The sequence below is a fragment of the Aythya fuligula genome, chromosome 14, assembly GCF_009819795.1.
Source record: "Aythya fuligula isolate bAytFul2 chromosome 14, bAytFul2.pri, whole genome shotgun sequence".
Classification (NCBI taxonomy): Eukaryota; Metazoa; Chordata; class Aves; order Anseriformes; family Anatidae; genus Aythya; species Aythya fuligula.
In genome coordinates, this window is record NC_045572.1 from 16,068,308 (window position 1) to 16,080,848 (window position 12,541).

General features: G+C 37.3%; 1 protein-coding gene across 1 annotated transcript in view; it reads left to right on the forward strand.

The window, feature by feature from the left end:
- Positions 1-12,541, forward strand: part of TRPC7 (transient receptor potential cation channel subfamily C member 7) — a 73,675-nt gene that overhangs the window by 16,040 nt on the left and 45,094 nt on the right. The window contains exon 3 of the mRNA XM_032197162.1: positions 10,255-10,437. Within this exon, the coding sequence (XP_032053053.1) occupies positions 10,255-10,437 (183 nt within the window). The remainder of the gene's footprint in view (positions 1-10,254; positions 10,438-12,541) is intronic.

A 12,541-nucleotide genomic window follows, 5' to 3' on the forward strand; every position in this document is an offset into this window, starting at 1 on the left:
CAAAAAGCACAGAGTTTGTGTGCCTTTGAGCTTGCCCTTACCAGCACACTCACCATTCATTTTAGAGAGTTTTCTCGGAGCACTTATGGAAATAAAATTGCACAGTAATGCAATTACCCTTTCTCCTCCCCTCAGCAATAAATGGTACCAAGAGGTATACTCTAGAGCACCAAAGATGAAGACATTTTTCAGAAAGATGAAATCAAATTATTGATGGGGAAAACAGATGGAAAATGATTCTATCACTATTGCAATATCAGAGTAACACAATATTGGTAAGCTTTGTGTTTAATTGGAAACACCAAATGCCCAAGCTTTCAGCTAATACCAGTGCATTGGTTTTTAGGGAATAGTTAGGAGCCAAGCAGTTTGTGATGAGCAAGATGACTGGTTTCCAAATACTGCTGCTTATTATTCACATTGGGCGAGGATATCTACTGGAACTACAAAAGAGCATAATTAGAACTATTGCTCTGAATAGAATAATAACACTAGATCAGCAGATGGGAGAATAGAGTCAGGTACATTTATCCAAGGCACTGTAGGGAATTCATATTGTATTAATGAATGTAAACGAAGTAATACATTCTGAGCATCTCAAGTCCAACATCAAAGTGGATGCAGATGGGAAGTGATTTAGTTTATCGCTCATTGTGTTGTTAATTGTTGTTATTGTAGATAATTATAATGAACCCATCCTCACTGCATCTAGGCAGGCTATCCACTGGATTGTGGATAAACAGGAATGGTATACAAACAATTTTATATTACCACAAAATGGAGCTAGGTACTTTAGTGTCTATGGTTTTTGGCATTTACGTGATAAAAAATACCAATTTCCTGGAATACAATTTGTTGCAGAGAATTTTACACCAGTGCAGTGTAGAAATTGCTCATTGCCGAGTGTGTCATTTCATTGTCACCATTTGATCATCAGGAACTGGACTCATTTCAGAACAGAGAAATGTAATTATACACTTTCTATATTCATACTTTTACTTTAAAAAGTGCCACAGCATCATTTCTTAGTGCTCTAAGGGAGAGGATTGATGTCCATACAGCTCAGTGCTCTGCAGTTGGAAAGGTTTTCTGAAGTGCTCAGCTGCTGGTTAGATGCTGTGGGGACCACTATTTCTTCCACCAGCACTTTGTACACTGGTGCTTGTTTCTAGTTTTCAAAGGAGCTGTTGTTGTTGGACATTGGGAACTGTGGCTGTTGACTGTTTGAGACCTGAAAGACACACACTTGTTTTAGTAATCAATGTAGTTGCATTGTGGCTCTCAATTAAGCCAGCATTACTTGCAGGCTCAATTAAAAGGAGTCTGCCTCCTTATATACTGGTGCAGCCTGTAATCAAAACTCTTCTGAGAGACGGGACTTAAGCAAGCTGAAAGTGACAAATTTAGGTCATCTTAGGAAAAAAAAAAAAAAAAAAAAAAAAAAAAAAAAAAAAAAGAAAAAGCATAGGTGTGTTAAGCAATTGATTGATTTAAATTAAAATCCATTATTTTTTCCATCTGGTTATGAGGAAACACGAGGGTTTTAAGCAGCTGATCTGAAATAAGCCATACAATTGAGGAAGAGTAGCTAATGCATTTAGTGCAAACTACCAAATCTGTCTCAAGTTGTATAGGAAATGTTGATTTCTGCCAGTGGAGCTGGTAACAGAAAGGTCAGGGAAGTAATAACCATGGGAAAATCCCACAGAGAAAAAGTATGGAAGGTGTGTGAAATGAGGAGTGTGGCCCAGAGGTAACATTTGCTTTTATATATCTACCGCATCTGATTTGCAGATGTGCTGCACATCCTCTTGTTGTGTGCAAGTGCTCTTGAAGAAAACAAAATAGGTGACAAAAATTTAAGTTAACCCCTGCACTGCACTGGGCTCCTGTTTTTATGAAATGCTTATGGGGTAAGAAAAGGAATTCTTTCTGCAAGATGACGGAATTAAGGTTGTGATAAATGTTCCTCTAACGCAAGGGATGCTTCCATTTTTTAAAAAATAAGAAAAGCCATTTCTCAGTGTCATATCCACACAGAAAGAGCAAGCAAATATTTGTGAATAATGCAGAAGGATCGAGCCTTGCACTGTATCATCATGGGCTTGATTTTGCAGCTGGTATTAATGGATGTTAAGTTCTTCACCAATAGAATTAACAGGATATTATTTTGAAATGAGTATTTTGTAATTAATAAAGAGAAGCTGTCAACAAGGCATAGGGAGACAGACCTCCTTCACTGAATGTGTGCATCCCTGCACTTTGAATGCCAAAGCATTTAGCTAATACCCCTGTATAGCCTGTCCTGTTTATGTTACATCCAGGGCTGCTATCTTCTGAAAACAGGTGTTTCAGCATAAACATTCAAATGAGCTTGAGAAAATCTGCAGGAAGATAAAAAACACCTTTTAATTAGTTGAGCAATCAAAAACACGTGGCTTACTTGTGATGTGGGTTTGAAAACCAGCTGAGATTTTATGAAAGAGAAGCATATCAAGAATCAAAGTTTTTCAGCTTTTTTCTTATGCTAAAAAGCTACTGTGCCAACTCTGAGATTTAAATACTCTAATTTAAAAAAAAAATAAAAAATTGTCGATTAACATCATTTAAGTTGTAAGTGTATTTAAATATCTACAGAGACCTGGAATAAAGTGTTAGTTCTCTGCTGAATAAGATTGATTTTATTCTGTGCCCTGGCATGCAATGGAGATGTTCAGTGACAGTATTTGGCAGGATGAAGGTGACATTGTGTGAAAGGAGTGCAGGAGCAGGAGATGTTCTTCAGGTAACTTCTTAGATGCCTTTAAAAAAAAAAAAAAAAAAAAAAAAAAAAGGTATTATGCTCTGTTCAGGGTGAGAACTTTAAATAAGTCAAATGATCTACCAATTTCAGTATTCACTTGTACAGGAAATATTTAAAATTCTCTTATGCTAAGGAATCTAAAGTTTTGGCTAAAGAGTTAGGAATTGTCTTTTTTCTTTTCTTTTTTTTTTTTTTTTTTTTTTCTTCCCCATAGGATATTTGAAAAGATTATTGTATTTACTTCCTCAAATAATCCATTTGTACAATCCAAAGTAATTTTAGATTACAATTTATATATATGTGTGTGTGTGTTTTTAAGATCTTTGCATAAAATGAAAGCTTTTAGGATATAAAAGTGAAGTGTTTTCCACGTTCCTATATTTTTATTAATGGAAAGAGTGCATAAAATCTGTTAGTTTAGGTCCTACAGAAGCTGTGTATATTGGTATAGTTGGTAGACATATAAGAGACACAGAGAAAAATAGTAGACATAAAGTGGGGAGGTTTCTGCTGCCTTTGATCATTTAAACTTTATAGTTCTTGGAATATTCAGTGATAAATTTACAGGATCTGTTTCTCATAGTTATCACTTTCAATAATGAACTTTATTCTGCATTCAGTTTTATGAACTGATAATGGATATAAATCATACTGCATAATGAGGTTTTTATTGAGAAAAAATAGAAGGAAACAACCTTCTGTTGAACATAATTTATATTTAGTGACATCTGGTGTAACATCAATAATCTATTATTGCAGAAGCTTACTCAATGTTATTCATCTGGACCTGTGGAGGATGTTATAAAAGCACAGTCATAAATTTTAAGGGATTTCCTAAGTCCACCACAGAAATCCTTATCACTGTCTTGGCTAGCTTCTTTAATGGTCTGGTGTATCTGTCGGAAAAAAATGCAAGATGAATTGCAGTCAGTGGGTTGTTTTCATACAGCTCCATCCCCTTGTTGAAGGGAGATGTCTCGGAGATCAGCTTCAGCAATGCATATGAGGAGATGAATTGCAGCTAGAAAGCCTGACCTATAGAGAAAAAAAAGAGGTAAAAAAAAAAAAAAAAAAATGTGATGAATCAGTCAGTGCCATTGAAATCCCTGTAATGATGCAAGGGATGATATTTTCATGGCTCGTTGGAAGGCACGCAATTTTTGGTCCTCACTCAAAGCATACTGTTGTTTTCTGGACTTCTTTTGCCAAAAATAACATGAACACAGACAACACTGTCTGCTTTGTCCTTGGGCTCTTTTATTGCATGCATCTCTTGCTGTCTTCTGACACTCCCTTGCAGGACTTAAAAGCACTTTGCCTTGAGGCATTGCCCCTCTGCACCGCCACACAATGACCTGGCACTCCTCAGAGAGCAATGCAGGTGCCATGCTTAGCTTGGCTCCATTTAGAAAGGACCAAATTGTTTGGAAAACAACACAGGCACATTTTTGAAATGTCAAACTCTTGTATTTGAACAGCTTGTTTATTATATTATGCTCTTTGGGGGTGAAGAAGTCAAGGTCTAGATGGTTTCAAAATGAACCAGTGGCATCTGTTGCTATCTCCAGACAGACTTAGCAACATGCACCTGAGTAGTGAAATGTTTAAAATGAGCACTTGGCTTTATTTTCAGAGATATGCCCATTGAATGTGACACAGCACACTCAAAGCTCTAAAAAATCACTGATGTGCTGCCACTTAAGAAATAAGAGAACATAAACCAATGAGATGTTGTTCTTTCTGGAAGATTAACTCTATAGCCTTGGCATCATCTGTGCATACAGGCATTCAGTCTGGAAATAATAGAAATGCACTTGGCTGTATTCAAAGATACCAGCAGTTACATGCATAGTCAACAGAGCTCTGGGGAAGGGTTTTCAGTGCCCCTGAGAAGACAACATGGTTACAGGAGCAGGAGCAGTGCTAGGACCTTTCATAGCAACTCCTCTCATCTCCCTTCCTCCCACAGACCTTGTGCTTTTTTTCCTTCTGAAGCATATGGCCAGTCATAGACAGTGTAAATACCCAGAAGGAAATTGGTCCAACAGCTTCTAAACTGGCTCTTGCATTTTTCATGTGAAATCTAATTGGTAAATATTTATAAGCACTTTGAGTATTTGACATGATTGTTATTTAAAATCTTCATTTCAAATCTGGCATGTAATATTACTGGCTTCCCCCCTCCTTTCTCTTACCTTTTTTTTCTTTCTACATTCATTTTTATTTGAGGCAGTTTTACAGAATTATTTTACATTTTATTTCCTTTCTGCTGCTTCTCCTCAAAATGATAATCTCATCAATGCAGTATTTCCCTCCGTGATATATGTGTATGTGTGGTGCGGACTAAATGCAAAGAGCCAAGAGCTTCAAGGAGATATCAAGAGTCTCTGTGCTACATGCCTACAGCTTTTATGTGCACTGCAAATTTAATGCTAGGCAGAAATGCCAGATTTACTGCCAAATACATAGCTCACAGAGAGAAGGTTGGATTTAACAGGTCTGTGCCACGCAGTTAACCTATGAATACACTGAGAGCACACAGAGGTTTTCTGGTGCCATGACAGCCCCAGTTACAGGTGCTGGACGTGCATGGTCAGGAGTTGTAGACATCCTAGATTTGTGTGGAAACCCTCATATTCCAGAAAGCCAGGTTTATAAGACAGGCAATATATGATGGACATTATATATACATATATATATATGTATGTATATATATTAGTATATAGACCAACCATCCTCTCTGCTCCCCTTTTTCTTTGCTGACCTTTGTTTGGACATGAAACATGTGTATTAATAAGCAACATTAGGCTGTATTTTTTAATAGAAAAAAGGGTGTAGGTGAAATCATCCTGAGCCAGATACATTGTTGTATATTCAAATGGGTACTCTTCTCTGATATAAGCTTTCTTGATCTGACCTTGTAGATTTAGCAGAGGCTAACAGAACAATTAGTGGTTGTGGTGCCTGCCCTGCTTTTTATACATGTTATTTGGATGAAGTTAGAGTGAATTTAATGAAATGCCCTAAATGGTAACATATGGACTGATTTTCATGAATGGTGCAAGTTGTATTTTACTCACGTATTGTGCACTATCCTGTGGCTCTGTGGCCCATTTACAGCAGCAACTGTGTACTGAGTAGTCTACAACAATTACCACTAAAAAAAATAAACATAATAATTAAAAAAAAAAAAGCTGTTTGACAAAGAAGACAGTTTCAAGCACATTGCTTGAAAGTATTTTGTCAGCATTCATAGAACTAGAGCCTAAAGTGTGCTCTTGAAGCTGGGACTGGGAAGGTAGAAGGCTTGAAAGCAATTTTGAGGGACATGGGGGATTTTCATAATTGTATACAAAGTTGTTTGATCCTCTTTGTTTCTGAACCATTGGCACCACTTCAGTTTCTCAGCTGCACTGATGGGTTCAGCAAATCTCAGACCTGTTTGCTGCACGTCACAGCATTGACACCAAATTTCTCAACTTGCCATCCAAAAAGCACTTGCAGTGCTGGCATATCAGAGGTAGACTCCCCTGGATGAGGACGTTCCTCTTCAATCTTTGATGAGGATTGCTTTTGAAATAGTTATTTTTTCATTAACTAACCAAGTCAGGTGAATGGTCTTACTTTTGCCATTTCACTTAACTTTTTAATCAGACTGTATCCCTCTGACCTGAAACAGTCCTTTTCTGAAGAAGTATGGGTGGTTTTGAACAGATGTAGAGATATGACAGACTTCATTTAGAACATAATCAACAGATAATAATACGGTACTCAGAGAAATTGCAGTGAATGACAAGTACCATTAGCCTTTTCAAAACAGCAAAATCAGACATTTTTAACTCCACATGAACAGTGTCAGGAGGAGCAGGAAATGACTGATTTGGATTTTTTTTTTTTTTTTATTATGTTCTAGTTTTAAAAAATTATATTGTAACATTCCCAAGTGTTATCCAGATTTTTCTCTGATCACTGTCTCTATAGGAAATAAAATACTGTGTTATCTGAAGCAGATTGGCACTCCTGTGCCCTTGGTTGCATCCTTCATCTCCCTCCCTGAGGCTTGCCAGCACTCAGGCTGTGAGGATGAGGCCCCAGCATCCCTCATATATGATTTGTGGTTTTCATTACTGTAAAGATTAGTCTGCTTTATGAAACTCCTACTTTTCAGACTTTTCTAATGTGGTGGTTAATCAGAATACTCAGGAAGTGTTGGGTTATAGTCACTGCCTGGGTACAAAACCTGTCTTTTGCATTGCTGCCCAGAGAACTGAGCTGGGTTTCCTCTTGGCTCTGCCAGCCCTCACAAAGCCATGCCTGGGGGTGAGGACTTTCATCCTTCTCAAAAGCTCATCTCAGCACTCCTTGTGCAGTATCTCAGATGCCCCCAAATGTGTGAACTACAGGCAGTTGATGCAGCACTGGCATATACACCGATACCATGTGCATACACTTGTAAATCTAGTTTTCTGTCAGATTTTACCCTTTCCTGTGACTCATAACTCAGTATTTTATACACAGGTAGGGCATTTCTGCTTGCATCATCAAAGCTCTCTGTGCAAGCCTGGGTCAGGAGATGTTTGCCTGGCAGTGTCCTTCTAATCTCAGTTTTTACTAAAGATACAGCCAACAAACTGCTTGCAAAGGGAAAGACACTGACCTCAGGAGAATCACTGGGTGCTGTGTTCTCATCATCAAATGGAGTAAGATTTCTATGCTGACAGTGAGCATCAAGGAAGCCAGAAAAAAAAAAAAAAATTTGTATAAGAGATCTAGTCAGAAGTCACACCACTTGCAGTGATCCTTGATGGAGTTTGCCAGCTGGGAGTATGCCATTTATATCTGCACCTTCCTGGTTGCTAACTAATTTCCTTAAAAAAAGCAGAAAAGGAAAATTAATCAGAGCTAATGCATACTAGTTGTTCAGATGATGTGGAAATGGTGATGAGAATTACCTAAAATGTGCTGGCTAAGAGATAAGCTTCTGAACTTTCTAAACAGTGTATAAATAGGGAATATTATTACAGCTTAGCAAAGTTTTCACCCTGTTTCTTTTCAGTCTGCTGGGCTAATTAAGTGTCTGCATTACCTGGGGCAGTTACACATTTCATTTCCAGCATACATCTATTTTTAGATCTATTTATATTTGTTGCTTTTCATGATTCCTGCAGTTATTTCTTTGCCAAAGTGTTTGGTCATCTATTCTCTCAGTGAACAGGCAAGTTTTCTACGTACTGAAACATATCTTGGCAGGGTGAAGATTAAAGCACAGAAATGATTAGAGAGGAGTGCTTTGAATCCACACAGTGCAATCTGTCTTTCATTTACATTTCAGACTCTAATTCACACTGTATTTGATAACATTCACTCTACAAACCCTATCTTCACATAATACTTAGGTATTAGATTTAGATGTAAATGTACAATCATTTTCTGCCTGACCTTGAAGACACCTTAAATCTTACTGTCCTAATCTGGCCTTTCGATAGATGTCTTGAGGTCAAGGTTACCTCTGCGGGCAGGTTCCTGCCCTACCAGAAAAAAAGATGTGCTTGTGATTATATTAGATCCCCTTTAAATGAAGGAGGAAAAGGGAAACCTTTTCCAGATTTCAAAATTTTGGGCAGATAGGATGTAAACACGTTTCCCCTCACACAAGATGTCACCACAAAAATACAGGCTATTGTCCAGCTCCTCTCACCAGCCCATTCTCCCAAACACCTATCAGAACTGGCAGCTTCCCATTTCTGCAAGAATGCTCCATCTCTGAAGCACTTTTGTGCTACCTGTAACTACCAAATTTGTTTGTATTGGGTGAAACAGCTCTTCCATGCTGCAAGAGAGCTGCCTTGGGACAGAATTCCTGTTCTCAGAAGGAGGCCAGGGCTGGGGAACCCTGGAACAGGAACTCTGTTTCCTCCATCACTTCCTTAATGGGCTAATGTGAATCCAAGTTTTGTTGGCAAATCCTTGTGCATGAAACTGGGAAGCAAACTTGATGCTGGTGATTTCCCTAGTCTGAAGAACCCTAAAAGTGGCTGCTGTACAAATAAACACTTATGCATTTAAAAAGGTAGTGTAACATCATATTGTGACCTGGGAAAAAATAAAAGCCATAAAAAAAAATAATCAAACCAACTTTGTTAAGAAAGCATTTATTACCAAGAACATCTCAATTCTAAAGAACAACAACAACAACAACAAAAAATACATACAAAGAAATTTATTCACCTCTAAGCATAACACCATCTTTTAGCCACTGCTGTGCTGCCCAACTAATATTTGCACAGTGCTTTGAGATCTTTGCCCAACAAGGAAGGCCGATATGTTGCTATGTGTAAATGTAAGAATTAATAATTTAGAAAATAAAAGAGTACAAAGCCAGGTTACTCTTATAATTTCATCAAAGTCAGGTTTAACTATCCTCTCTTTTGGCTGTTTGCTTAATTAGATAAGCTGCTGAATTTAATTAACTCATCAAACCTAATTTGAAAAGATCTCTCAAGTCAGTAAGAGCTTGTCTTATGCTTATTATTTCTATTTGTTGCATTGAGTCTTTAATATCACCATTTTGTCAGGATATTAATGGTAGCCTTAATTGTGTTCTAATTTACTGCATTTACTCAGATGGTGGCATTTTCCTCATTTTTAAGTGTCAGCATGTGAAAATCAATCACAATTTAAGGCAGTAAAATTACTCTTCCAGTCAGCTATCAAGTCAGCTACGTACCATCTCTTTTCCCACAAGTGTAATTTGGGTTTGCAAGGTGAAATTATTTCATAGGAAATCATGTTGAGTTTCTGAGGTCCTATTTCCTGGAGAAGAGTTATGACAGAAATTACCCTCTGGATACTCTTTTGGGACAGTTTTGTCAAATTGTTAGGTAATACATTTGAAACTGAAATTGATGTTACAACCATATCATTTATTTGAACACATCTGGGTGTGATGCTACAGTTAGATGTAGCAATCTATTTCTCAAAAGTTATTAAAGAAAGTTATTAGTAAAGGATCTAAATAGTAAAATTTGATATAAATTCAAACCCAGTAGGAAGACCTTGTGATATTTCTAGAAGATAGTCATGTAAAAAGAAGAGGTTGTATGATTGAATAAAATAAAAATTCCTTTTTACATTATTTGTTTATTTTTATTTATTTGTGCTAATTTATTATTTATTCCATGGAGGGTTTTTTTTTGGTAATGCAATATATGCTGCTGATAGGACCATTGCTGATTAATTGTGGAAGGATTTCATATATATATTTCATATATATTTGCAAAAGGTTAGCTGTATGTTGGCTGAAATCAAGTGCTTTCTTACTATTCCAGGCAGCAGGTTTTGCAAAAGTAACCCTTCTCACAGTTGCTTGCTCTGGCTTTTTCTGTTGGGTTGTTTGAGGCATGCTCTTAAGTGCAGAGCTGAATATCTTGTGTTTCTCTCTTTTCCCTTAGAATGACTATAGGAAGCTATCTATGCAATGCAAGGACTTCGTAGTGGGGGTGCTGGACCTCTGCAGAGACACTGAAGAAGTAGAGGCAATCCTGAATGGAGATGTGAACATCCATCTGTGCCCTGATCACCATCGACCAAGTCTGAGCAGAATTAAACTGGCTATTAAATACGAGGTCAAAAAGGTAAGCTATTTATTTGAATGTCTGCTAGATATGTATTCACATTTAAATTATGATTCTTTGAAGTCACCTGGAAAATAATAATTGAAAGATGGATTTCAGTGGAACCAGAACTGTCCCTCAGGTTTTAGCATTTTATGGCATGATTTGCTCACATACTTTTATGTGCAGAGGGATATTTGCAAAGGACATGTTATAGAAGGTGCAACATTTCTGTTAATATGATAGACATGGATATACAGATGAGGTCTGAGAAGTCTTCAGCAGTGATCAGGGTGTGTTTCTGTAGCAGACTGTGAGGGTATTCCTTCACTGCAACTTACAGGGAGATGAGCATTGAACCTACCAGATGCTGTGGCAGCTTTAGCCTAAAATTATAAAAGCAAAGGATATAAATCAGCTGCTTACTGGTCCCAGACTATCTGTCTTTCCTTCAAACTAGATCTCTGTTTAGACTGGGGATGACTTTATAGCCTGATTGAAGTTAGCAGACCAAGTCTCTGGTTGCCTCAGTCTTCTCTCAAATGCTCCCTGATCACTTTGCTTTGATCCACAGCTCCGGTTAGTTACTCTCCAAAAGCACTTGCAACCACCAAAAATGTTCCCTTTTCTGTAATGTTACAGAACTAACATATACAAAAAGTACCAATTTCTTCATAGTCAAGACCCTTTATAGCAGTCCACAGGAAAGTGGAATTTGAATTAAATATATATGTATATATAACTTGATTTTTGATCAGAGTTGGATTAAAACCTTAAAAAAAAATAACCTGATGAACTCATATTATTTATTTTTTGGAAACTTATTAAAGCAGATAAAGATTGCTTAAAAGTGATAGTTTCACAACTTCCACTCCCCCAAAACTCCCATCCATATTCTAAGTGTGCAGATTTCCATAAAATCTAGTAAATAGAAGGGACATACATATTGTAAATTTTTGGAGAAAAAAAAAATACTTCTAGAAGTTTTATAAAAAATAATAATAATAATAATTTTATGCAATTATGTTCTGTGAGTGGAAAATTTGATTCTGGCAAATCCTGGGACTGCATGGTCCCAATTAATTGCTTCTTCAACATGCATTGATGGGAACTGGGCTCCTGCAACAGATCTGGAAGAGTGTTCCAAATTTGTGTGCTAACATCTGCTCTCTCTTCCCCCTTGCAAACCCATCACCTGCTCCAGTTTGCCTCTTGACTTTGTTACTGTGCTGGCCAGAGGAGGTCTTTTCCTATTATGAAAGCCATTAGTTAGAGAATCTTAAAACTTATTTCAAATGAATTGCTTTCACGCAAGACCTCGTGGTAAGGAGTGAGATATTTCCTCTTAGGGTGTTGTCTGTCTGCATCGTTCCATCACTAAAACTGAGCATAACATCTCAGGCTGTGCTTTGTAAGATGCTTTTCAACAAGCTGGGTCAAATTCAGCTATTGAAGGTGTTGCTTTGGTAACAGGGGACCAAACTTATTCTGATGCTCATGAACTCGTCTAAAAGACACAGCACATCATCAAGGAGCAGCCCCCAGTGACCCACGGTCCAACAGTTACCACAAAGCTGGTCAGAACATCAAGCCCTTTCAATGTATGAAGTTTTCTTTACCATTTTCCTTGTTTATTCTTCTAAATATTTGTCATACTTTATACACCAAGATCATTAGCCAGGGCTGAATTCTACAGTGCTGCTTTGAGCACATTTGTCCTAAGAGCCTGTTTCAAAGGAACATTTCCTCCATTTCTGGTATTTTATATTAGTGTATCATTTCTTAACGCATGGCCACTAATCTAAAGCATCTGTGGTAGGTCATAGGCAGTTGGTCTCTTTATGTATAAATAACTTCCCATGCCCAGGAAAGCTGATTATCCTTTCTGGATCAGAAACTTGTTGTTCACAGATAATAACTGTTAAACTAATTACAAAACATAAACATGAGCATTAGTCAATCTCATGGTGACTCTCAGCTTAGCACTTTTCAGAATAGTCATTTCAACAGGCAGTATATGTCTGTGTAAGATGAGAGTTTAACTGCTAACTCGAAAATAAGATAGTTTCATTTGTGGGAGGCAGAGATACAGATGAATATTCAGATAAATGGCTTTGGTTATTGG